At 44.1% G+C, this 27,695-nt stretch overlaps 1 protein-coding gene across 4 annotated transcripts in view; it reads right to left on the reverse strand.

Annotated features, from left to right (window-relative positions):
- Nucleotides 1–23,469: 23,469 nt before the first annotated feature.
- ZNF142 (zinc finger protein 142) overlaps nt 23,470–27,695 on the reverse strand; it is a 97,866-nt gene continuing 93,640 nt past the window's right edge. For all 4 annotated transcript variants that reach the window (XM_085650042.1, XM_085650043.1, XM_085650040.1 and 1 more), the window contains 2 exons: nt 27,062–27,167; nt 23,470–24,570 (listed from right to left, as the gene is read on the reverse strand). In XM_085650042.1, the coding sequence (XP_085506168.1) occupies nt 24,092–24,570; nt 27,062–27,167 (585 nt within the window). In that variant the 3' untranslated portion in view covers nt 23,470–24,091. The remainder of the gene's footprint in view (nt 24,571–27,061; nt 27,168–27,695) is intronic.

The following is a 27,695-nucleotide window of genomic DNA, read 5'->3' on the forward strand; positions in this document are numbered from 1 at the left end:
GTAGAACGTTGTTTAGGGTTTGCATTCGAAATCAGTGCACGGTTCCCAGGTATTGCTGTTCCTCGTCACTCGTGGGGTCCAGATGCCACAGCTTCGCTGGGGACTCAAAATGGCCGTCGAGAGGTCAGGAAATCCGCTTCTGGGGACGCAGGGACTTCGGACTCCGGCGGGAGCGGTGAAGTTTGCAACCGTTGATTGAAGTTATAGGTGCCTGCCAAGCAGGGGAGTCACTCCTTGACTCCAAGGGAGATTCTTCAGTCTTCCAGAGATAGTGGAATGTCGAAGGGCCAGGATTCTTCTTTGTAGAGCATCGTCCAGGGTAATCTGAATTGCATTGTCAATACTTGGTATCTTATAGTGAAGATAGGGGAGGGACTAGCTCTATGACCACTCCTCTAGGAGGGTCAGGGTAGTGGGTGGTTACACCCACTTCCCTTTGTCCAGTTTCGCGCCGGAGCAGGGGCAGGTAGCCCCTGAACCGGTTTGAGCTGGCATATGCACAGAGGAGCCTACTGCTCCCCCAGTGCAGGACTTCAAAGCACTCTAAGAGTGCACCCACCCAGCTCCAATACACTAAATCCTGTCTGGGAGGTGGTGACACCTCCCTGTGACAGGATACCTTTTGTTGGGCTTCCTCCACTGCGAGTTTCGGTCAGCAGCAGGAGGGCAGCCCAGTGTCTGTGCTGGTGGCATCCATTTTGTGATGCCAGGGCTCTAGAAGATTTCTACCGTTTAGTACAGTGGGTACATGTCATCCCCATCTAGAAGGGTGGGATCATACTTCCACACCAGTTACTGGTGTGGGGGTACGATTCCAAGTTGTTTGACACCAAACACGACATGTTTTGATGCAGTCATTCCAAAGTTAGCATTTACCGCGAGGTTATAATGCACTTAAGAGTATATAGTTTAACCGCATCCACAAACAGCAGCAGAGAATAGACTGCCAGCTGCAGAGGGGTCCTGCTCATGCAGAAGCTCCCCCTCACATAGTAAACCAAGCACCCTGCCCTCAGGATTGTTAGGGCCTGCAAGAGGGGTGGCTGATAGGTTTATATGTGTGTGTATATTGAGATATAGGAACCTATACCTCAGTGAGGAGTGCTAACACTACCTCACACAGGCTGCCGTAGCAGGCCTGTAGTGTCCGATTGAGAATGCTTCCCAGGGGTGACATAATACATGCTGCAGCCCCTGGTAGGCCTGTGAAGTACCAATGCCCTAGGTACCTAAGGTACCATATACTAGGGGCTCATAAGGTACCACAGTATCCAATCACTAGTGCATCTAATATGCACACCAAGTTGTTTAGAGAGATCAGTGAGACTGGGGCCCTGATTAGCAGGGACCCAGCCAGACTATAGCCAGAAACCAGTGTATACATCAGAAAAAAAGTGGGGGCAACATAAGTGCAGATCCTACTCTCCTACAGCAGCTGCCTGAAGCTCAACTCAGAGAAGACAGAGGTCCTCGTCCTCTGCATGGGACAACACTTGGTGGCTCACCGCCCTTGGCAGCCCTTACAAGACGGACCACGCCCAAAAACTCGGCATCGTACTCGACTCCGATAGGTCAACACCATCACCTCCAGCTGCTTCAACACCCTTCGCATCCAATAAAAGATCTTCCAATCAAGAAAGGCCGTCACCCACGCACTCATAACCAGCAGACTGGACTACGGAAACACCCTCTACACCGGGATCAACAAGTCTCTGCTCGGCAAGCTCCAGATCATACAGAACACTGCAGCCAAACTCGTCCTCCGCATCCCTCAAACCGAGCACATCACCCAACACCTGCGAGACCACCGCTGGCTCCCTGTTGAGAAGAGAGTTACTTTCAAGATGCTTACCCACGCCTACAAATGCCTCTAACACCGGAGCACAATACCTCAACGATAGTATCACCTTTCACGTACCCAAGAGAAACCTCCAATCCGCCGACCTCGCTCTCCCCAAATTCCCGAGCATCCAGAGAGCCAGAACAGGTGGAAGAGCCTTCTACATAGCGGCCAAGACCTGGAACGAGCTCCCGACTAACATCAGATGCGCCCCCTCCCTGAACGTCTTCAGGAAAACACTCAAGATCTGGCTCCTGGACGGATCGGAGCTGCACCTCCCCTCCCCTAGTGCCTGGAGACCCTCACGGGTGAGTAGCGTGCTTACAATTCCCCTGATTGATTAAGAGTTCATCCTTAGCAATAGAGGGCCATCTCATTGAACAAGCTGCTCATCTACCAAGGGAATACCCTCTCATTGGAGGCGCTATTGAACTTAACAATGGAGTTTACTCAGCAGTGACATATGCCCCACCCACTGGAGGTGCGGTTAAATTAACCAATAGGATCTACCCAGAGGCGATCAAGGCCAGCAGTGCTAATCTGGTAGGTGCAAAGGATGAGATATTCAGGTCATGTGCACTACCTCCCCAGTGCAGAGGAAGTAAATGTCTCACCCTCCTGGGGAAGGTATATAGAAACCTAGAAACCTACAGTGATTTCACCAGAGGCTTCCCTCGTTTCAGCCCTCACTGGGGAATCATGCAGAAGCACTACTACATCAGCCCCCCCACCTCTACCACACCAGATCGATGACATCATTGATTTATCAACTGGACAACACAGCCACAGGAAGCAAGTACGAACTGCAATTAACATTTGGTGGGATATCGATCACCCCTGGGTACAAATGAATTCCTGTTCAGGGGTCTATCATAACTAAAAACATCCAGCCATCAGGTAAATGATACTCTCAGGACCATTTAATCCCTTAAAATCCTGCTCCATGGCACGCTCTCATTTCGGACAATATTCCATGTAGAGATTAGCCTCCTGACGAACGTTTATACCCTCCTCTCCCCTACAACTGCTCCCTCCCTGAAATGCATTGGGGCAGCTTCAATAATATCACTATGAAAAATAAATGGATATAGGAATACATTTTGAAGTAACATCAAAAAGGAATCATTCAAGGGACTAATACAAGTGTATGAATTAATCATGGCATGAATAAGAAATTGATCCAAAAAATCATATCTGTGCAGGGATTATCACGCTACAGAAGTGATATAGTAGAGTTCCAGAATATTAAGTGTGCACCAACTCCTCTGAGGGTGAATGTTGCTTATGGATTGTAATCCTAGTTTGACAGCACATGGGAGCATGTGCACTAATTTAGTTTTGTTGTCCAATCTTAATCATCATCTGTACAGACAATACAAAAAATAAGAGCCGTGGACCATACACACATGGCAGCACCTGTACCGTAGATCACCTATGCAATAACAATCATGGAAAGCGTGCTAGAAAACCAAAAAGGGCCCCCTGCCCAAGGGCACCTCCCCACTAAAGGGGATAAAATACAAACAACCACAGATATGGTTTAAGCACCATAAATCATCAACAGCAAAGGAGATCCTGGTACCATCAGATACAAGGGACCGCAATGGGTTCCAGGTTTGCTCCCTCGTACGCCGGCCTGTTTATGGGCGGGTGGGAGAGGGAGCATGCCTGCGGCAAATATGCCTCCCCCTGGATGGACATGATTGTCTTCTGGTGGAGGTATATTGATGATCTTATATTATTATGGAAGGGTTCCCCTGAACAACTATTGGAGTTTCACTCATTTCTTAATTATAATCCATATAATGTACATTTGACCATCAAATATAACAACCATAGTATTGAGTTTTTGGATGTACTGTTTTTTATTGAGAACAACACTGTACAGAGTACCATCTTTTGAAAACCTACATTTTGTATTAAGAGCACCCTACATGCGACGAGCACCCACCCCAAATCAGTGATAAAAAATATACCATACGTGTTCGCCGCAATTGCAGCACAGAGTTCACATTTAAGGAGAACATCTTAGATGTTAAAAATAGATTCAAAAGGAGGGGCTATAGTAAAGAAATTTTGAAGAAAGCGGACCAGAGAATTCGACATATGAGTAGGGCCAATACCCTTGTGAAAAAGCCAAAAGGGGCTACTAGTGGTGTTCCCAACACACACGTGGCATTTATCACCCAGTATACTGAAAATAGTGATAAGGTGTTCAAGATTCTTAGAAAACACTAGGACTTACTATATAGTACACCAAGTCTAAGGGAACATGTGACACCCACACCGAGGGTTACTTTCCGCAGGGGGAAAACTTTGAGAAACATACTGTGTCCCAGTTACATTATGGACAAGACTGAGGTAACTTGGCTCCCACAGGCACCCAAGGGTTTTTTCACATGCCAAAGCTGTAATGTTTGCATTTTTGGTACCAACAAGATAAAAAAAGTTCAGATACCATACGAATAAGGAATATGAAATAAGACACTTCATCAATTGTAAAACTAAATATGTGGTATATGTGCTTGGGTGCGAATGCAATAAGATTGATGTAGGGAGCACTGTTAGACCGCTTAAACAGCGGATTCAGGAGCATGTACGAGCTATAAGAAACAACAACCTTAGATTTCCAATGACTTACCATATGGGTGAGCATCATGGGGGAGAATGCAAGATATGGTTTTATGGTATTGACCATATCCCATTACCCCCACGTGGGGGGGGGGGGGGGACAGGCTGCTTGCCTTACGCCGTAGGGAAGCTATTTGGATTTGTCGTCTGAGATGTGTTGAACTGGGACACAATACAGAGGATGAAATGCATTACCATTTATGATTTAACAGTTTTTTGCTTTTACAATCGGTTCTTGATGTTGTACTTTAGTGTTTCTCATTTGTTTCTAAGAGAAAAAACAACTTATCAAATGAAACAATCAATTATCTAATGCATGGATTCAGATTTCCTGATGTGTTTCCATTCTCTGTTTGTTTCTATATGCCAAATGCCAATGTTACTCTGGACACCTCTAGGTGATTGATAAAAATATGGAAATTGTCAACTGGCCCTACCAGATTTTTGAAAATAGGTCACCCTCTGAGTTTTTATGTAATTTTGATACATTCTTGATTGCATTTGGTCACACCTCCGGTTGAGTATGTGTGACTACATTGGATTGTGCTATACTATTAGTATTCGGAATGGATTGGCTTGACTGTCCTTGTGCTCAAAAACATTTTTTCATATTAGCCTCCATTTTTGATGACGTGTTGACAGCAACCTTTATTTGTGTGTCAACACAAGCATCATAGAGGATGTTGGACTGTACACAAGGAAATGTTTAATTATATACACATTGGATACTGTGTGTCTTTTTTGCTTTTTACCATTCTATATATACTTGCTTCTTGTGTCCTTTCCTTTTCCTATAAATTAATCATGGTTAATTTTCAACCTGTATACATTGCACTTCTTTTGTCAGTTCGGGAGCCAAAACATTGATTGTTTATAGTGGCTCACACATTGGGATTGGTTTAGTGTTCATATAAAATTGTCCTTTAAGATGGCGTTGTTTATATCAAAACAGTGGATTTATTTTTTCTCTATGATCTGTATCGGGACCCTTATTATATGATTTTTATAAACTTTTCCCTTGGGACCTCTCTCATATGGTCTTTTTTAAACCCTGAGAGGAGGAGATAAGAAGTTAGTCGACCTCACTTCGATACACCGCTATATCGATACTAAGTGAGTGAGGCATATTTATTTAGTATACTAGAACTTTCTATGATAAATTTAACTGAAATATAGGATTGTAATACATTGGTTTTTTTGCCGGGACAAAGGGCAAGAAAATGTTTGGAACGTTTTTGGTTTTCATTTAGAACGGAATACATTTGTTTCGAAATATGTTGTTTGAAATTTTGGATTGTGAAGTCACAATATCGAAATTCATTCATGATGACTTCATGTATGCCTTGACTATTGGGATACCACTAAAATATGGCACCCATGCGTTTGTTGTATCAGGGTGGTTGCGCAATACCGGCATGAGCACCCATCACATGATCGGGATAGGATTGCACGGCGGGTGCTTCAAGAGAAACGCTGAGCCGATTCTGGTGTTTGGTGAATTGGACAGGAGACGGTGCCTCTATTGAGTATAATTAAGTGTTTGATGTTATGTATATACATATCTTCTAACTACTTGCATGCGGTCTCTTGTGGCAACTTTTAAATCTAGATTTAAATTTAAACTTTGACGTTCCTACTTCGAGACTGACAATCGATGCGAAAAGCGATCATGTTACTTCTCCCTCGTGGTGGGGGTTTTTTCCTCTATAATAGTGGCCCGACACTTTTGTGGTAATTACTTTTCTTTCGATATGTTCATAAGGATGTGGGGTGATGACTAAGGCACCCTTGGGAAGTTATATAATGCAGGTAGAAACTCCTAATGAATTACTTAGGTTTGTCCTGACGGAATATTGATGGGATAAATGGTGCGTTTTTCATGCTAAAAAATATGCAGATTGTGAATGGGTCATGTAGAATACATTTTGATATTTGGATCTACTCATTTGCAGGTCGAATTGGACACTATTTGTCTCTTCATTGCCAAACTTTCCTATTAGAATTATTTGGCTATACATTGTCCTGAAAATTTGGTTACCAAGCCATTTTTGTCTAAGGATAGCAAAGTGCCATCATAGATGCGTATTTGACATCTTTATGTATCTGGGAATTTTTTTAAAGTATCCTTAATAGGTGAGATGGTATATTGAATGCTTAAGGTTATTAAATTAGATTAATAGTGGCGTTTGCCCTTGAAGAAAGACACAAAAATATTTCTTTTTGTCTTTTATCTTCCCCTCTTCGCGTTAGCTTGCAGAAACCACTGGGTAATAATAGAATTTACGCAAAAAATAATTGCGGTCATATGGATATACAAAATATCTGAAATCAAGGGTGGCTGGTGTGCCACTATTTTGGTATGTGACCTCGGAGCTAACAGACTTCTACGGACGCTACGCTGCACTAGGGGGAAGGCTGCTGCCTTGATCAGCTCTGGGACTGCGAGGACCAAGGGGCCCAGCGCCAATCAGATCCGCCTCACCTGGTTGCTCTTCCCGGAGCCGCCTCCCAGCATCAATCAACGCCTCGCGGCCCCCGCTTCGCGGGAGCCGCTCGCCGGCTCTATCAGCATAAAACCCTGGATGAGTCTCCATTCTTGCTGTGTGCCTCGGAGCTAACAGACTTCTACGGACGCTACGCTGCACTAGGGGGAAGGCTGCTGCCTTGATCAGCTCTGGGACTGCGAGGACCAAGGGGCCCAGCGCCAATCAGATCCGCCTCACCTGGTTGCTCTTCCCGGAGCCGCCTCCCAGCATCAATCAACGCCTCGCGGCCCCCGCTTCGCGGGAGCCGCTCGCCGGCTCTATCAGCATAAAACCCTGGATGAGTCTCCATTCTTGCTGTGTGCCTCGGAGCTAACAGACTTCTACGGACGCTACGCTGCACTAGGGGGAAGGCTGCTGCCTTGATCAGCTCTGGGACTGCGAGGACCAAGGGGCCCAGCGCCAATCAGATCCGCCTCATCTGGTTGCTCTTCCCGGTGCCGCCTCCTTGTTAACGGCCCTCGTTATTAACATCCCAACCTTGTAACGTGCCAGCGGAACGCGCGCGGGCCGCCGACCGGGGCAAAGAGCGGGCCGTTTGTGGCCGTTCGTGGTCGGTTGTGGTCGGGGCGGGCCACCCCCCTGAAAAAGGGTCGCCCCCAACGAGTTACAAACATTGTTGTTATTGCGAGTACACGTGTCACTGCTGACTGGTGAACTGCCTTATTCAGTATTTGTTGCCCATATTTAGCACTCCAACATTTTAGTGTGATTTAGACATATTTAGTCAATTTTATCCTATTTTAATTTCAGAGGTTCATCTTTTATTCTCCTCGGTTACCCCCCCCCATTGTTTGTCTGCTCTCTTCCTAAATCATGACCTCTTTAAGGTCCGGTAGGAAGGTGGCCCGGGGTAGCTTAGGGGGTCAAGTAACAGGGACCCTTGATAACTTTATCACAAGAGCTGCTCGTGTTCTCGAACATGAGATTTTATTAACGGAAAAAAGATTGTCCCTTGAATTGTCTGCTAAAAGATCATCTCTTGGCAACATTATGACAGCCGTCTCGCCCGACAACAGCCAGCCCCAACCACTCTCCAGCATGTCATGTAATTCCCCAAATGTACCGTCGGACACACCTGTTCATTGTCCGTTGGTTGACTTGCATGAGATAATTAGTACTCCCGAGTCCAGTGGTGAACCAACTATTGTTAGCACCAGCCTCCCACAGTTTACCTCTGACCAACTATCTACTGTAGCATTGACCCAGGTCCACAAGCCTAGGCGTATTCCGAGTAAAAGAAAATGTACGGGAGCTCCCCCCAAGGGGAAACGTGCTAAAACCTCCAAAGTGTCCAACTCACATAAATCTGCAAATATTTGTGACGCTTCCAATTCTACCATGTTTGATAGCTCCCACTTGGCAACTGGTAGTCCGAGGTCCCCGCACCCTTCTACCCTCCAATCCAACGCAGACTCCACTACCTCTGATTTTCTCAAGCCTGTAGAGAAGTTATTTAAATCACTTCTCCTTCCTTTATTAGAGAGAGTTACTCGACTCTCCACCTCGCTTGAGAAGATAGAGGGTATGGTGTTTGCCAATACGTCTCTGTTGGAAAAGATTGCAGTGTCTTCTATTGGTCCCAAAACTCCTTCTAACTTAGACAAAGTTGACAAAACTAGGCCTGCTTCCACTGCTAATGCACTCATGGATAGAGCACCACCCAATATCCCTGCTCTTAACCATCAGGCCGTGGAAGCACCTCGCCTTCATGTCAACATCGATGTTCCGATAGAATCAGGTTGTAATATTAACACTGCCACCAATATGAACAATATCTCTATCAGTAAGCCCAACCTAGAGGATGTTGACCCTCTCCAAAAACTCCCATGTATTAACCTTCCACCCGAGTCCCAACCTTATACAATTATAATGGCCGGTGTTCCTCGGCTCCTACAGGCAAAGTAGTGAGCTGAAGAACAAAGTCACACACTGGTTAAATAATAACAGGCCTTTACCTGCTGGTCTACGGGCTGAAATATTGACTGTACGTAGGGTATGTTGGTTGGGCAATAGAGCCAAACAAGTGGAGGGTGATTGTGTGATTATAAATTTTCGTGGCCCTAGGGTGGTGAGCCACATTCGCTCTTTTCCCAACACCTCGAGAGCGACTGGCATATCCACTGTGGATTTGTCATATTTCTATCCTCACAACCCCCTTGCATCAACACGTGATACGCCCATTGCTTGGTAAAGGGTTAATAGGAATTCCCACCAACAGACAAGTCCGGATTTCAACCTCCCATTGTCAAATTTTTATGCCCCCTTGAACTCTCTAGATGGGGTTGATTGACAGTCACCAAACATGGAAAACTCGAGTAACATGCGGGAGGTCTGTCTCGGTCCAGATAACACGGGGCTAACAGGGAGAGGTGGTTTATGGGGGGCACAAGTTGGTCTGGATACTATGTCTCCCAGCACCCCGCCTTTTCCACTAATCAGCCCACCCTCTACCCCTATCGATCCTCGCCCCCCCGAAAGCGAGAGTAAGGGCCCCAATAACTTTGCAACCAATCCAGCCATTATGGGCCCCGCCCCTGCTTCCCCGTGTATTATGTCATCTAGTTCTCTCCCCCTGACCCTGGTCTCGTGGAATGTTGCGGGCCTCAGTAGTAGGGTAACCTCGGAAGATTGGTCAGGTTGGGTAAACACCCATGATATCCTGGTTTTTCAGGAAACCTGGGCTGTGGACCCTATCTATTTTTCCGGGTATGTAAATTTTTTCAAGGGGGCTACTCGTGGTATCAGGGGCCGTCTGTCTGGCGGGCTCTGTATATGGGTTAAGCAATCCCTTGGGTATTCCCTTAAAGAATTGGTCATCGATAGCCCTGATCTATTGATTATTTCTTTGCAACACCGCAATGAACCTGAAGTTTTAATTATAAATGTCTATAATAGAGGCCTTCCAGGTGGACGTGGTACTAATACCTTTTTACAATTAGATGGGTTTCTGGACACTATTAATATATACACTAATGTTTTCATTGTGGGTGACTTAAATTGCTGTTTTGAACCCCTGCTCTCTGCTCTCGACTCACTTACTTGGGAGGTGGACGCGATCCTAAACATCCCTCCTCTCGATCTCCCTCCTATCAAGAGGTGGACCGAGTCTGCCACTCAGTGGATGGGATTATGTATGGAGCGGGGTTTCAGGGCCGCCAATGGGCGGACCGCCTCTGATAAGGGTGGAAAGATGACTTTTTCAGATGGCCGACGTTGTAACAGCAGAATTGACTATGCCCTTGTTAAAGTGGAGTTCTGGTCCACTTTATGTGATATGGCGGTTTTCGACCGCCCCGAGAGTGACCATAACCCACTGGTTTTAAGTCTCTCACTCTGTCCAGCATATAGAACCAAACCCTCTGAAACAGTGACTGCGGAAGCCGTTTTAACCAATGACCAACGGCGTGTACGCTGGGACAAGGTTGCTATTGATAGTGCACTATTATCAGAGATCAGCTCCAAGGTATCCTGTGCTCTGGATGATTTACAGTCTCTTCAGAGCACTGAGGATGTTGTTGGCAAAGCTACACGCGTACATGACCACCTCTTCTCTGGCCCTAAATCTCTTTTCTCAAAACCTTGTAAGGCTAAGAAATCTGTTATCTTAAAACCATCTACTTGGTACAATAAAGCTTGCCGAGATTCATATAGAAATTTAAAACTCGCTATTGCCAACAAAGATCCAGATAATATCAGATTGGCTAGAAAAGTTTATAATAAGGCTAAAGCCAAGGCCAAACAAGAGTGGGACAACGATCACTGGAACGACCTTCTGGCTGCCAGTAAACACCGGAACCTAACCCTGTTCTGGCACATTGTTAAGTGGGGCAATTCACAGAATAGCCAGGTCCCCACCAACCACGTTCCTCCGGACGCCTGGGTGACGCATTTTGAATCCCAGTTTTCGGATTCCTCACAGGTTGAGGGGCCTGCCCCAGCAATAAACAGGGACCTGTCCATCTCCCCGACCTTAATCTTCGACTGTGTTGAGGTTGAAAAGGCTTTAAGTAAGGTTCCAAGTGGTAAGGCGCCGGGTATGGATTGTGTTCCCACGGATCTCTTTAAATCTGACCCTGGGAATTGGGTGCCTTATATTGCACATTTTGCTAACGCCGTAGCCAGAGGGGCCGACATTCCTGATTCTTGGGGGGGGGCTGAGATTCTTCCTATCTTCAAAAAAGGTGACCGCTCCTGCCCGGGGAACTACCGCCCAATTAGTCTTATTGACTCTGTCCAGAAAATTATCGCTAGAATGATCCTGGCACGAATCCAGGCCTGGATTGAGCAGGAGGACATCATCTCTCCCCTGCAAGCCGGTTTCAGACCGTGTACTAGTACCATCGACCAGGCTTTCAAATTTCAATTGATTGTCTGGAAAACGGTCTATCTGTGTGGCGGTACTTTATATGCTGCATTTGTAGACCTTCGGTCAGCATTTGACTTAGTCAATAGGACGAAACTTTGGAGTGTATTGGCCGAGCTAGGGATCCCAGTTGATCTCCTGAATATCATCATTAGGCTCCATGATAATAACTTTGCACAAGTTCGCTGGGGGAAACAGGGCCAGGTTACAGATAGATTTAGGGTCAATAGGGGTGTCAGGCAGGGGTGCGTCCTTGCTCCCACTCTGTTTTTACTGTTTATTAACAGAGTGGTCCAGTACTATTCCAACACCTCCACGGACGCCCCAACGCTGGGTGGCACCAAAATTCCACTCCTTATGTTCGCCGATGACACCCTACTCCTTTCCCAGACTTTGTCTGGACTACAGGTGGCTCTGAATGTTTTCACGAACTTTTGCTCTGATTTTGATTTGTCTGTTAATGTGTCCAAAACCAAATATATGGTTTTTAACAAAGGGAGAGGTGTGAAGGGTCATGTTTCCATGGACAATGTCCTGCTTGAACGAACTAATGTCATGACCTATCTGGGGGTAGTTTTTGAAAACAAGTTGGATTGGAGGCCGCAAATTGATGTTCTAACCCTAAAATTTGCACAGCTTTCTGGTTGCCTAGTTAAAGAACAAAAGCAATCCCAGTCGAGAATGCTAGGCCCCCCCATTAAAATCTTTAATGTTAGGATCAATTCGGCGATCCTCTATGGCGCTGAACTTTGGGGTTTTGCTGATCTTTCTCCCCTGGTTAAGGCACAACATAAATTTCTCAGAATGCTCACGGGCCTTCCTTGTTCTACCCCAGTTAAACCGCTCCTGTTGGATCTTGGCTGTCACTCTTTTGATGACATTGCTAGGTTCAAGCCATTGGCCTTTTGGAGGCGATTATGGACAGTCCCCGAGTTGGACCTCTATGCCAAGGCTTTTCTTGATGTGCGATCCATCTTGGGGGCTGGCAACATCCCCTGGTTCAGACAGACTAAACAACTCCTGGATTCTATGGGGTTGGGTAATCTATGGACCGATCCGGCCAATAACCCCTTTTCCTCCAAGAAAGATTTTAAGGGCCTTTATTGGTTAATGGTGCAGCAAAAACATCTAAATTCAGCTTCTGCAGAGTCTCTGACAGGAAGGTTCCTAGTCCAAAAAAAAATCCCTCTCCTTGAAGCCTACTGGGATACCATCACTAGACCTTGTGACAGGAAACTCTACCACCAATTTAGGGTAGGCACCCTTCCGACTAACTCTTTTACTAAAAAATGGAAGGGTGTTTCCTGTGATTCCTGTAAAAGGTGTATTGACTGCATTGATTCTGTTGGTCATATCTTTTTTGTATGTCCCGCTTATGCTGCACCCCGAGCTAAATGGCTCAAACCAATATGTCGTACCCTGGGAACAAGACAAGGGTCAGAAGCACTTGAAATATTGCGTTTTTAACCCTAGTGAATACGTTGCTATTGCTGTTGCTAAATTTTTGGCTTGGGTTTGGTTTATTAGAATCAAGAGGTATTAGGTTACTGAATATGCTAATATGATTAATTTTTTAAGTGTGACTATCTGGTTTTGTTATTATGTATTTTGTTTGTATTTTTCTTTATGTATTGTAACTGTCTTTTATGATGAAATACATCGACAATAAAGACTAATGAATGGAATGGTATGTGACCTTTAATATTATTCATTGAAGAACTCTCATTACTTTGCATACTGGCTTCAAGAGGTGTTTTCTCTCAACTTTCAATATTGATTGATTGATTGATTGATTGATGATGTACTTGTAGAGCGCAACTATCACCCTACGGGCATCTTGGCGCTTTAGACTGAGGAAACCATACCGGAAAGACAGAAGACGAGACAGGGAGAGTGGACCAGGCTAGACTTTAGGATAGAGCCAGGTTTTGAGTCCCTTGCGGAATTCGAGTAGAGAGTTACACTGTCTCAAGTTCAGAGGGAGCTTATTTCACAACCCGGGGCTACTATGCTGAAGGCCCTGCCGCCTACCCGCGAGTTTTTAAATCTCGGGACTACCAGTAGGCCTGCTGTGGAGGAGCGCAGCTGCCTGGTTGGTATATGGAGAGCAAGTTTATCCTGCAGAGGGGCTGGGCCCAGTCCATGCACTGCTCTGAATGTCATACACAGAGACTTGAAGGAGACCCTTTCCCTGACCGGGAGCCAATGCAAGTCCCTCAGTGCACCGGTGGACGAGGAGCTGCGTTGTCGATCAAGCATATAATATAGAATGATATATTTGACTTTATGTGTCTCTTAACTTCATGGGTTCCCCACCTTTATGGGTTTTCTAAGGTGGTGAGGACTCTTGTTTGATTTTAACCTACACGGTGGCACCTACCTTCTGATAAAAACACACTTCTAACTTGTATTATGTGGTGTGTTTTTTTCACTCAGTTGGTTCACTATTTACTGTGCACTTATTATTTATTTCTTTTTCGCTTTTCCTTTTCTCTTCACTTTCCCTTTCTCTTTATTCTTAGTTATTTACTTTGGAACATTATGCTTATTGGAATTTATTCGATTTCTCTCCTATGCAAAAAAAAAAAAATATTCTGCATTTTTAGCTAATCGTTGTTCTTTGTATTATTACTTTTTGTTTTTTTGGTCTGTGGGTATGGTGTTAAATATATTCCTTTGCATCATATGGTGATGTTTTCTGTATTTTGATATATATGAAAGAAGATAAACTATTGTCTGTGACATGTCAATTTGTTTGTACATATGTATGTGTAAGATTATACAATTGTGTATATATATATATATATATATATATATATATATATTTTTTTTTTTTATTTCAGCCCTGAAGAAGTCGTAAGTCAACAGGACGTAACGCGTCGGCTGATGAAGAAAAGCAACACCGTCACTGATTAGAATAAAAACAGAAGAATGAAATGCCAAGAATTTAATTTATTCTCATCATTCCTGCATGATCACAGACTTTGATTCCTTTGCTGTTGATGAGTTGTGGTGCTTAAACCATATCTGTGGTTGTTTATCATCTGTACAGACTTGCTTCTTTGAATATTACTTGTCTTCATGTGGTAAAATTTGAAGTTTCTTTATTTCCTTTATTTTCTCTTGTAGGATATTTTTTGCTGGTAAGCACACCTTGTTTTCCATGAATATCACAAGATTCACTCGTTTTCGGTTGCACCCATTCTCACTTGAACTGCACCATATTCTCCCTTTCTCTCCATATCTCACACACAGATCACGGTCAGTGGAGTAACATTTCTAGGAGGACCTCTGTATTCTATCCAGCACACAATATTTAAGCAAAAAAAGATAGGAAATGTACATGGCTTATTGGATGATTACTGTGTAGTGGATGATTACTGTGTAGGCCCGGGAAACCCTGTTGGGTAGCTGCGCGCTCTATAAATCTTTAAAAATAAAATACATAAAATTAGGCCAAATGGGCAGAGGGATCTGAGGCTGGTTCTGATACTAAGACTTCATCTGAGGGAGATCATGGACCAGATTTGGGAAGTAAATTTTCAGTCAGTGGAGTTTAAGTCTGCAGCATATGATGTATTTCACTAATAACTCTGTTTGATTGCCACAGGGCCATCCAGAACATGTTTTGAATTGAATGGGATTTATAAAGCACAGCAAATGCCGGTGGGCATCAAGGCGCTATAGTCTTTGTGGTCCAATACAGCCAGAAGAAGATTAGCGGAAGGGGAGGAGGGGATTTCCCTACAATGTGAAAAGCCAGGTCTTTAAAGATTTTCTGAAGGGAAAGTGTAATTTGATACCAGTCAAATTATTTGACATTGCCTTCCACAGTATTGCTGCCGCAACTGAGAACGGTTTGCCTCCCCATCTCTTCCTCTGAGCTGTGAGCACGTTCACCAAATTAAGGTGAGGTGAGCTGAGCGAAGATTTCTCCCAGGGCTATACTGGTCAAACATTGTCTTGATTCCCACCGGGCTGTCCTGATGAAAGGCCTTGATCACTATGCAGATGGCCATGAACATAATGCGCTTTGTTTTGGGAGCCGGTGCAGATCAGACCTTGGCCGCAGGTTGCCGTTTTGGTATATCCATAGAAATCCTGGCCAACGCATTCTGCACTACCTGCAGTTTGGCTTGGGTGCTGTTGTTGGTAACTAGATAAAGAGCATTACCCTAGTTGATGTTTGACATGCCTAACGCCAGGGCCACTAGTTTCTGTGCCGAGATGGGGATGAAAGGAAAGAGCTTCCTCAACATTCTTATAAGCCAAAAACAACTTGACGATATACGGCTGGCCTGCCAATCTAAAGAAGGCTTGCAGTCCATGATCACCCCTAAATTCTTAGCCTTCTCTGTTGGCATAGGTAAAATACTTAATGTCTCATGCCACCAGTTATTTTCAAGATCGAGGTTTGGGTTCCAAAAAGCAGAACTGCAGTTGCTAAAATTTGTCCGGTCCTGAAAAATCTATCTGCCAAGCTTCCTAATCAATTGTACTGAGCGAAGAGGATAGTGGTTGACAAGTCTTTCATCCTTTACAAAGTGCGGCTGCTGTTTAGCAGTATGGACCAAGCAAGAGACCTCAGTGCTGATCAATCTTTATATGTTGATGTGGCGCAAGAATTCCATTGGTTACACATACAACCTGAGAGCATACTGGAAAACTAGTGAAACTAATGTGTTGGATCTTGCTCAATCCCTTTTTTATATTGGTTCAAACATTTATGTGGACAATTTTTATACAGGAGTATAGCTGTTCAGCGACTTGTACAACATTGGCACTGTGCACAACTCAAAGTCACCGCAAAGCGTTGCCTCAAGTGTTAGTACAAAAAAACAAAACTCCAAACTCCTTCCTGTGAAATTCTCAGACAGGAGAGAAGTTTGCGTTCTCACTACAGTTTATGATTAGTGCACTTCTCGAGTCATGGTTTAAGGTCAGTTGGCAGAAGTGTACAAGCCACCTGCATACTTGATTAGAAGTAGTAAATGGGTGGAGTTGATAAAACAGCCGAGCTATTTCATCCATACAATCGGACTCTTGAAACTCACATGATCCATATGGCATTGGACAACGCATAGGGTGTTCATCACACTACCACTGGAAGACTGTTGTCCTTTTTTGACTTATGAGTTGGCCATTATTGTTAGTCCTACCATTGTAGAAGCCGTACCCTATACATCTGTTATAGAAGACGTTGCAAGACTGCAAGATTGACACTTTGCAGACCTCATTTCTGCATCAGAGAACAGTCAGCCACATCTCAGAAGCCAAGCTTGCACTCAGCAAGGAAAGAGGCAAGAGGGTTGTTACTACTGCCCCAGTGCCCATTTTAGCCAGTTCATTGTAATTTGCTTCTCTTTATACCACACAAAAGTGAAGTTCTGGGAAACTGTCTGAGGTGTATGCTCACTCTGTCCAAAGCATGGGTCAACAAAACATCTTAAACACTTCCAAAATTACCACCACAAAGTGAAAGGAGTCCAATTTAGCACAGTGGGTGAGCTAAAAGTACAAGAAAGACAAGTCCTCTTCAGCCTAAACAGGCTGCCATGGTGAGGCGTTAGTAAAGGTTCACCTGACGCACAATATCAGTCAGGAATCAAGCGAGACAGACATGAAGAGATGTATGCATAGCTTAGCCTAAACTTGTTTTCTCAGATCTTGTGTAGGTAGAAGGCAGATGGTCATTTTAGGAGTGACATAGATCACTATACCCACCACTACAGAAAAAGGTCATACTTGTTACTACCTTCATTCTAGTTAACAGAAAGGTCTGGATCTGGTAAGTTTCACTGAATGTGAACAGAACCCAGGCCCAAATACCAATGCTAGTCACAATGCAAGAATTAATTAAATCAAAATAAAAAATCTTGAAGTTTCCCTTTTGCATTTTGGGGCCTAGTTGGTCACAGGTGAAGGGGCCAGCCACACATGTGAGGTGTCGTTTTTAAATCATGAGAAGTGTGTCAATACAGAATAGTAGAACCTTAGTTATTATCAAATTAATTTCTCTACCTTTTTGGCTTCCAAATGTAAGCCAGTGTGCAAGAGAGAACAGATTTTGCAAAATACTCTTTGAATCACCTGATATTCATACTATTACAGGTAATCCCAAATTCAGATTTCTAAAACTACCACTATTTCTAAAGTCTTTATCTTAGAACATTTAAAAATACAAAGGTTTCCTTCACACCCATTTTCACTCTTTAAATTCTACCACATGAGCCGAAGCATGGTTGGTACACAATGAACAATCATTTTAAGCTGCAGTTTAGTTGATGTCTCTAGAGATGGTGTGTTTTTGACAGCCAGCAAACACTATATTAGCCGGTGAATAGAAATCCCTGATGGGTGTATCGGTATGTAATTTTTGTAAATCGGCCACTGGGCACAAAAGAACACAGCTGAAAACATTGATACCTACTTCTATTTTCTTCCTACTTACTTTCATTAGTTTTCAATTGTAATAGTTTCTATGGAAAACAAATGAGGAATATACACAAATGCTGCTTTACTGAATTCAGAATTTTATCTACTTTTCAGAAATATAAAGCTCACAGGGTTCACCCATGGGTTTCACACTTTCACTCAAAAATAAAAAAAGATATAAATCCTCAGCTGGGAATAACATGACCTCAGCACAGAAAACCTTTGGTTGGTGCCATTATTAAGAAAAAAAAACAGACACTTTCCTGCACAACACCCCACAACCACCCCAAAAAATGAAACCACCACAATTTGGCTGTTAAACCATCAAAGGTTTGCATAGTTTCACAATGATTGACTTTATACCAATTGTGTTAGCAATTAGCTCACACAAATTGAACTCAATGGTTGACTGAGCCCAAGGTGCTTATTTTCATTAAAACCTCAGTTGCTGACTAGGAGTCAAGTTTGTGTCCCCGCCGACTGAAGTCTTCAACTATTCAGGTACTTTGGGCTATGGTTTGGAGGTGCACGGCCAGTATCACACACTGTTGAACACACTCAAGAAGTGTTAGAGTAAAGCTCAGTAAACGAGCCTTCATAAGCAATGCGCTCAGGCAACGGAAGACAATCCTACCTCAAAGTAAACTGCATCCAGCTTACTTAAAATCGGCTTGTAAGCAAGTGAACCTCTGTCGTGTTCAAAGTCAATATTTACTATATAAAGTAAGTGCATGGATGGGCAGATATTACCTTTCCTCCTTTGTACTCCAGCTGTAGCCCAGAAACAGTCAATTCATGAATGATACAACATGGCATCATTACAAAATAATCAAAAAGCATAGCAACTTGGGAAACACAAGGCACAGTACCTTCGCTTGTGCCAGTCTACTCTGATATTGTACTATCATATTTGCACCATCCTTTTCTCCTCTAGTAACATCTAATTTGTCCTTGGCATATAACATTGAAGGGCATCCTGCGATTAATATTTTGGGTTATTATAGGATGTGGGTTTCAAGGAAATTAAGTGATTTGCAAATGATCACACAATTTGGTTACATGAAGCTAGGGTTTGAGATCCAGTATTTGCCACCACATCTCCACAAGCGGCGAATGCAGAGTGAGCTTCTCTCAGCACAATTCAATTTTTAGTAGGGTGAGAGGTAGAATGGTCTTTATATTCTTACATCAGATGCTTTGTTGAATCGTTAAGGGAAGCAAATAAATCTGAAAAATAAACACTGTGCACTGCATTCAATTCACCGCTGTAGCACCATTCGAGTAATAATCATACCGTGGCGGACGTGCAGCGGACATGATTGAGTGTCTGCGGCTACCCTGCAGTTATTTCAGTTTTTATGCATTTTGTTTGAACCTTTTTAACCTAAAAGCATTTTGATTATGTGTTGCTATTTTGCACATATCTTGCACAGTTTGGGATTACCGCTGGTGGAATGACTTGGGGGATTACTATTTCAGTAGGGAACTACTTTTCCAGTGGGATTAGACTTACAGTTGATTGCTTCCCGGCGCTTTGCTCACACTCCCTGTTGATTTCTTCTGTTTTAGCCCCGTTCCGCCGCGGCTGCATGTTGTTTGTGCAGAAACGTGACCAAATTCAGTCAGGCTAGTGTTTGGCGGCACTTGAGGTGGGGCACAGCATCACAATATTTAAAATCATGCCATGGCAGGCGTGCGCAGCTGGAGCGCCGCTGGCGCTAAAGGCAAGCCCATCTGCACCCGCTCACAGCCAGAAGCCCTGCTCAGTTCGTTTCACACCCCCGCTTCATCTATTCCCCTCAGGCCCTTGTCAGACTTAAACCCACCCCTAACGCTTGTTGCCAATTTCTTGTGCCAGATACAGGCATTAGGCATTGCACTAGTTGCCTATTCGACATTACTGCCTCTCATTTCGGGACTGGGCCCCACTTTCCCTTTGGCATGGAGACCTCCCATACTTCAGTATGCGATCAGACCATTGTTTGTCCATCTAAGGAATTTCGCTGTTTTAGTCTTAATTGTCGCTCTCTTCCTAAACATCAATTGGACCCATTTCACTTCCTCGTTGAGACTGATCCAGATGTGATGTTTTCTAACAGAAAACCTGGCTTCATGCTGGGTCCATGCCGGACGTGTTTGCGGCGCTCCCTAAGAACTTTACGCTGCTAGGTATTAACAGATCGCAGAAAACTGGTGGTGGGATTGCTGTTATTTTTTTAAAAAAATAAATTGTAAAATTGAGGCACTTACGATTCCTAATTGCGAAGCTTTGCTTTTTTCTATTTCTATCTTGCCCAAATTCACCCTCTTTGGTGGTCTTGTCTATCGCCCCCCAGGGGCCATCTAGTAATTGGAGTTCCATCTTTGCTGAATCATTAACCCGGCCCCCATATACTCTGGGTGGCTAACTTCTCAGTGCTCGGTGATCTACATTTTTATCTTGATGCCTCTAATAACAAAGCAGCTTTAACTCTTATGGATGATCTGAAGATCCTGAACCTTTCACTTATCAATTCCCTACCCACACATTCAGCGGGGCATCTCTTGGACCCTATCTTTCCTAATCTCCCTTCCTTGTCCACTGCACCTCCTATTAAACTTGGTTTGTCGATCACTTTGCTGTCCCTTTCTCCATTGTGTCTTCTCTGGTCCCTCTGTCGTGACCTTCCGTCTTGCCAAAAAAAGAGGAACTGGTCTAAACTCAATATGAAGGCACTTAATAAGCAGCTCTCCAACACAATTCCTACCAGTACTTCCCAACTGGACTCGGATCAACTTCTGCTGCATCACTGGCTGTTGGAGGCTCTTGATTCCACTCTTCCTCTTTCCACCATATCTCAACCCTGGGTGCTTCTCCCTGCCCCGTGTTTCACCGACTCTCTTAGACTTGATAAAAAACACTGTAAATTTGTGGAAAGACAGTGGAGAAAGCACTATGCTCCACAGGCTAAGACTGCCTATCTGGAGGCACTGAAAAAATACCATGCTCTATGCAGATCAACACAAGCTTCCTTTTATACGGACAAGATTATGACTGCTCAAAATTGCCAGAAAACTCTATTTAAAGTTGTGTCGGAACTCTCTGCGTCAAGCACGTTCCTGTCGTCCCCTTCACTTTCGCGACTTCAATGTAACAAACTATCACTGTTCTTCCACAATAAAGTTGTTTCTATTCATCACCAGCTTGATTCTGACTCCTCCCTTCAAGACAACCTCATCTTTCCTAACACTCAACTATCTGATCAGGGCAATATCGCTCCCCAAGCCCTCTCATCTGTTGAGTCTTGTCAAATTAAGGCCTGGCTCCCACTTAATTTCACCTCCCTTCAATGACTACTGGAAACTATTAAGTCTGGGTCCCAACTTGATCCGCTCCCTCCATCCAAGGTCAGACTTTTGTATGAGTCTGCCCTTGGTGTGATTCTCACTCTCCTCAATTCCTCTTTAACCCCTTCCACGCTTATGACGAGCTCAGCTCGTCATGAGTCACAGTGGAGCTGCGCTCATGACGAGCTGAGCTCGTCATAACGGCCGCGGCCCACCCACGCGTGATAAATTCCCTGCCTGTGCGGGAGAATTAATCAGTGAGCGAGGTCGTAACGAGCTCAGCTCGTCATGAGCACAGCTCCACTGTGAGTCATGACGAGCTGAGCTCGTCAGGAGCACAGCGGCGCCGTGCCCCCCCCCCCGCACCGTGGGGGAATTACCCCCGCAGGGAAGGGATTAAATTATGAGCAGGTGCTTCGAAATTGGAAACAAGCACTTGTGCTCCCTTTACTAAAAATAGACCTGCCTGGACCCCCTCTCTTTGGTCAAATTACTGACCCATATATCTTCTTTCAACCTTTTCCAAAATACCGGACAGACATATCAATTCTCAACTCTCTGCACATGTGACATTGTACAAATTATTCCATCCATCGCAGCTGGGTTTTCGTACTGGTCATAGCACAGAATCAGCTCTGCTTGGGGCGACGGAGGATCTCAGGCAGCAGCTTGACAGGGGTGGAACGGCAGCGCTCATCCTATTGGATTGGAGCGCAGCCTTCGACGCAGTCACCCATTCCATCCTAGTGGATGGCCTTAAAGTCGCAGGCAGTGAAGGTGTGGCCTTGCAGTGGCTGACCTATTGTCTAGAGGACCGCTCCTTTCAGGTCTTTTCACATACAACTAAATCTAAATCAGTAGCCTTAACATCAGGAGTACCGGAGGGCTCGATTCGGAGTCCTCTGCTTTTTAACCTTTATGTTCACCCCCTGGCGGACATCGCAGAACAATCTGGTTTGACCATCTTTTTTTACGTAGATGATACTCAGATCGTTTTCTCTCTTTGATCTTCTCAACATCAGGACCCCTCACTACTCCAGCTTGGACTACATAACATTTCCTTATCGATGTCCAGCAATGCTTTAAAGTTGAACGGCTCTAAGACTGAGGTCGTTCATCCTGGGGAACAATCCTGAACTTTGGGAAGCTAGTCATTGGCCCGCCTCTTTGGGACCTTTACCTGCTCCGGTCACAAAGGTTAAGAACTTGGGTTTTACCGTTGATAGCAAGCTTTCTCTTGAAGCCGAAGTGTCTGGAGTCACCGCAGCTTGCTTTGCGGTCCTAAAATGGCTAAAAAAGATCCTTTGGTTAATTCCACCTGCTGCCCAAAGAACCATACTGCAAGCTTTGGTGATTTCCAGACTGGACTATTGCAATGTACTTTTCTTTGGTGCGGACAAGGCTTCTGTTCGCCCTTCTTCAACTCATTCAAAATGCGGCCGCTAGCCTTTTTCAGCTGCCCCGTCACGCCTCTTGTCTCTCCTCTGCTCCATCAACTCCACTGGCTCAGGGTTAACAAACGTAGTGAGTTCAAGGCCCTTTGTTATATCATTTGAGTTCAGCAGGTCTTGGCACCCTCATACATTCAAAGCCTTGTCCAGCCTTACCTACCCTCCCGCCAGTTGAGAACGGCCAGCCTTTCTCTTTTTTCAGTTCCTAGAGAACGACTGACCCGTATGGGAGGTCACTCGTTCTCTTACCTTGGACCTAAATTGTAGAATTCTCTTCCACTGGAAGTTAGTATCTGTCAGTCTCTCTTAGCCTTCCGCAAAAATCTTAAGACCTTCCTTTATAGTCAGGTTTAACTCCCTCCTCCAATCCTGCCGCAACCTCACTCATCCTGCTCAGCGCCAGGAAACCCTGTTGGGTAGCTGTGCGCTTTATAAATCATTAAAAATAAATAAATATTCAACACATTTATATATTTTAAGATTTTCAAACTGGAAATATATGCAGCCTTTTGTCTGAACGAGGTCAAGCAGACAATGGCTTTTCTAAAGCTATTTGTGTCAGATTCCTAGTTAAAAAACATGCATTTCAGGTTACTTTTCTCCACTCCCCTTATACCATGCAGCCGGAGCTCAACAGTTCATTGCACGATGGCATTGCTTAATGACAACTTAAAAGCTAATTGGTGGTACCTGGCGTGCACCAAACAGTAGAAGTATATGAGAAGAAGTGCCCACTGCTCCTGTCACTATTACCTTTGGCTTAAGCCAACTTGTATGAAAGCATATGCTCCAGTACTGGAGGCCACTGTATCATGCAGAATGTTGCCAGTCAAAGACAGACAGACCCTGGTAGGGATAAGTTATTTCACATCAATCTTATTAAATCACACTGTTCCAATATTTCCAATTTATTCTATTTCCTTAATGCAGGAGTTTAAGGAAAGGTGCAGTGCTTCTATTCTTTAGATTGTGCCAAAATTTAAACAAGTGCCTTTCTCCTTCCAAAGGCTCTTCTCACCTGTTGAGACAACACCCAACATTTGGATGGACATACCCGGGAAGTGTCCCAAAGAAACGTCTTGGACGCTCCGTATGGTACATACATTCTTTAGAGTCGGGTATTTCACATTAAAAGTGCTTTAGATTTGAAGAAAAATTGCTAGCCTCCCCCAAAAAACAGAGTTCTAGGAAGGCAGAGGTAATGTCTGGTTGATTCTGTACAGTTCGGTTTAGTTTTAGAGAACACTCTGTCCTGCTGCAGTCAGCATGGGTGTGTTCTTGAATCCCTTTAGTCTTCCTGGTAGAGGAAGCAAGAGACTCACAAGTCACACAAGGTCTGCCCTCAGTCTATATATATGGCAGCCAGTGCCAGAACTCTACTTTATAATGATTTTGTGGGATGTTAGTTGAGGGCGTGGTCATTGGTGCCTCAAATCCATTTTCAGTAGAGTGGAAAAAGGGCATGAGAGTTTGGGGGCAGATTCTTTGCACGTGGGCCTCATGCCAATGCTTCTGCTGGGGCATGCAAGGAGGGAGCAGTGCTCTCTGTACTCTCCAGCTGGACTTCATGCAGGTGGACAGTAGGTGCGCTCGGATCCTTGCCAACACCTTCCTGGGGATCAACAGCAGCTTTGTCTGGGTGGTGGCGCCGGATATGCTTGATGACCTGGAACTTCTGCTTTGCCTTGTAGGGGCAGTAGCGACAGAAGAAGGGGTGTTCCTTTGTGTGAGTGAGGTAGTGGTGGCGCAGGCCAGCTGCCCAACGGAAGCCTCGTAGGCAGACATTGCAAACATAGGGCTTATCCTCACTGTGTTTTTTCATGTGAGTCTTCAGCAGGAAGCGAGTCTTGAAGGCCTTGCCGCACTGCTCACAGATGAAGGCGCGTGTGTCCCGGTGCCGTGTCTCCTTGTGGATTCGAAGAGCATCTGCCCGATTGGTACAGTACTCGCACTCATCACACTGGTATGGTTTGTAGCCTGGAAGAAATGAGGCAAATTGTTGGCATACAAGGTCATAGGTGTGCAACCAAAAATGAGCAATACAATCAATGCAGACAACTATCAGTCAAATGCTTCTACTTATTTAATACATACTTAAACTATCTGTATTGGCTGTAATCGAATGCAATATCATGAGAAATCAATACAAAACAAAATAACTAATGTGCACATTTCTAGTATCTCATATCAGATGCTCCATGACAAACAACACACAAAGTGGTATTCTTAAGAGTCTTAAAAAAAAAAGTAGCCGCTGTATACTGACATAATTGGTATGCCGGATGGTTCTTTCATTCCAATATATTGTTAGGGACATAAAAAAAAGAACTCTCAGGCAACACAAATGCTAGCGTTACTGAATCCAGGTGTTAGGGGAACACGTCCTTGAAAATGTATGGTTTCATTTACTTATTATTGTGATTGTTTTAATGTAGTTCCACTAAAAGCAGAGTGGCTATTGACGCAAAAGGAAAGATCTTCACACTTTATCTGTAGCTATACCTTGAAGACGAACTACTCTTAGCACCTACGATCCACTGCCGAAGACGCAAGGGCTGGATTTAGAGTTTGGTAGATGGTTACTCCATCACAAACATATGTCAAAGAGAATTGGTGGATATGCTTTTTTGACCTGCACATCAAAAATGTTCATTAGTAGTACAAACCACATCAAGTAAATGGTGCTCACATGGTGCAAAAATACTCACCCACCTTGAGTTTTACACTACTAGATCTACAACATAGTCTAGATGCAACTTTATACCACAGACAATCAAAGCACACCAAAATAGAGTTACTGTATTCCTTAGTAAATTACACGCTATCTACAGTCAAAGATCGCAATTAATTGATCAAGTTTCATGTATACTGTCTTGATACACAGTCCACAATAAATGATCCGCAGCTGGTGAAGTGTTCTGTATGACTTTTTATTTCATTCAAAAAGGGCAGCCGACATTTTCTGACCGTATTGGTGTCTTATACATTCAGAGCCAGTCGTCTCATATGAGTATCAGTTACCACTAGGAGCACTAAACGTAAAGACGCCTTCGGGACCCGTACAGATATTCGTGGACTTATCATGGTCCCTGCCCATATGGGATGACTGTGCCTTGGACCTTTTGAAAAAACAGTTGTGATTATCTAACTACAATAGATTTTGTTGAACAAACTTCGATTTATTGGACTAGAAATAATGGAAAGACTCTAGTGGTAACTGATACTCATATGAGACGACTGGCTCTGAATGTATAAGACATCAACACGGTCAGAATAAGCCTTGAGGAAGCCCAGGAGAGCGAAACGCGCGTCGGCTGCCATTTTGTATGAAATACAAAGTGATAACGGAACACTTCACCAGCTGCGGATCAATTTGTTGTGGACTGTGTATCAAGACAGCATACCTGGAACTTGATCAGTTAATTGTGATCTTTGACTGTAGATAGCGTGTAATTTACTAAGGAATACAGTAACTCTATTTTGGTGTGCTTTGGTGTCTGTGGTATAAAGTTCCATCACAAACATGACGAATATCTCATCCGCTTTTTTGCTAGTGCAAAGAGAGGGAAATGGCATGTCAGCAGCTCTACGGAGTGGAGTGCTGGCTGCCTACGGTGCAGGTTCAGGACGAATTATGTATGACAAAGAGGCCTCCTCCCCTTGTATGTGCACGGTCCACACAATGGATGCTGTAGCCTGTGGAAAGAAGGACGTCTAGGATGTGCGAAGATGTGGAGAGGAACTATGTTTCTGTGATGACAATTTCTTATTTTAACACAGGGCTCAAATCCGGAGTCATCAAAGCAGTACACAATTTAATGGTACTCATTATATTAACCGCTTCAGAAGAAATGAGGAGTCTGCCCAGCTGAAATTCGAACCAGAGATGTACAAGTTATACAAAGATCTCTGCTAAGGATCAACTCAGTGAGCTACCATGTTAGTAGTAAATTCTAAAGCTTTCCAACTTCAAACCAGAGCAACCTTCAAGTGGTTTCTAAATATGAGGTGTTGCCCAGAACAAAAGCTGCAGATCTGCCTAGTTGTCCAAAAAGTATATCCCAGAAATCCAGCCATATAGAGAAACACATATTTTAAAAAACATCCTTAGATGATGACAGATGAGGAAAAGCAGAAAAGACGAGGAATTCCCTTTTGATGGCCACCTAGTCAATGCATTACCTCTTTCAGTGCTAACATTGTTTATCTTGGTAAGTTTTTCTTTCAGGTGCCCACTACTTTGCAGTTACTAAATAAGGCTCTATTTTCAACTACAGAGAAGCGTTTAATGAAGAAATATTCCGTAACTAACATTCTACACTAGAAGCATCACCCAATGTATAGTTTTAGCGAAAATGCGGTTTCAGTAGCCTAATTACTAGGGAGGTCATATTAACAGCTTAGTGCAGGGGGTCGCCTAACCACAGAAGCTCTAACTGCTTGCCCTCCATGATGTCTGGAGACTAACCTGTGTGCTTGGTCATGTGGTACTTCAGCTGGTTCACCCACTTGCACTTGTAACCGCAGTCAGGGCAGAGGTATTTCCGCTCATCCTTGTGGATCCGCATGTGGTACTAAAGGGAGGAACGCGAGACACATGCAGAGTCAGTAGCTGGGAGCAACAGTTAAGCTTGAGCATCGGAACACTCCACAGCATGCAAGCCTCTCTCCAGGCATACTAGAGCACAGGCATGCAATGTTCTTCACAAGTTAATTAGTTTAAACCCCACACCCCCATGAAGCCAGTTTTTTCATGCGATCTGAGCTGTAGTACACTGAATTACTAGTTTCTAATGAGGGCTGCCATATTTACATTTGGCAGGGCGGGGGAGAGAGAGTGAAACAGAACATAAACTGTCCTCAGCAGAATGCAGACATGGTGGCCACTTTCACTTCGTATACCAGGTACTAATAGGATATAGGCAAATCATGTTCGCTTAATCAACGTTTTGCCTCCATTACATTTTGGTTCTGCTGCAAAGGCATGCAATACATTTAAAAAAGGATTTAATTATTAAACTTAAGCAAGAACACTATGTTGTCATATGAATCCACTGAGCTCACAGAAATACAAATGACATTTTTCCAACAGGATATTGACG

This window comes from Triturus cristatus, chromosome 3_2 (genome assembly GCF_964204655.1).
Source record: "Triturus cristatus chromosome 3_2, aTriCri1.1, whole genome shotgun sequence".
Lineage (NCBI taxonomy): Eukaryota > Metazoa > Chordata > Amphibia > Caudata > Salamandridae > Triturus > Triturus cristatus.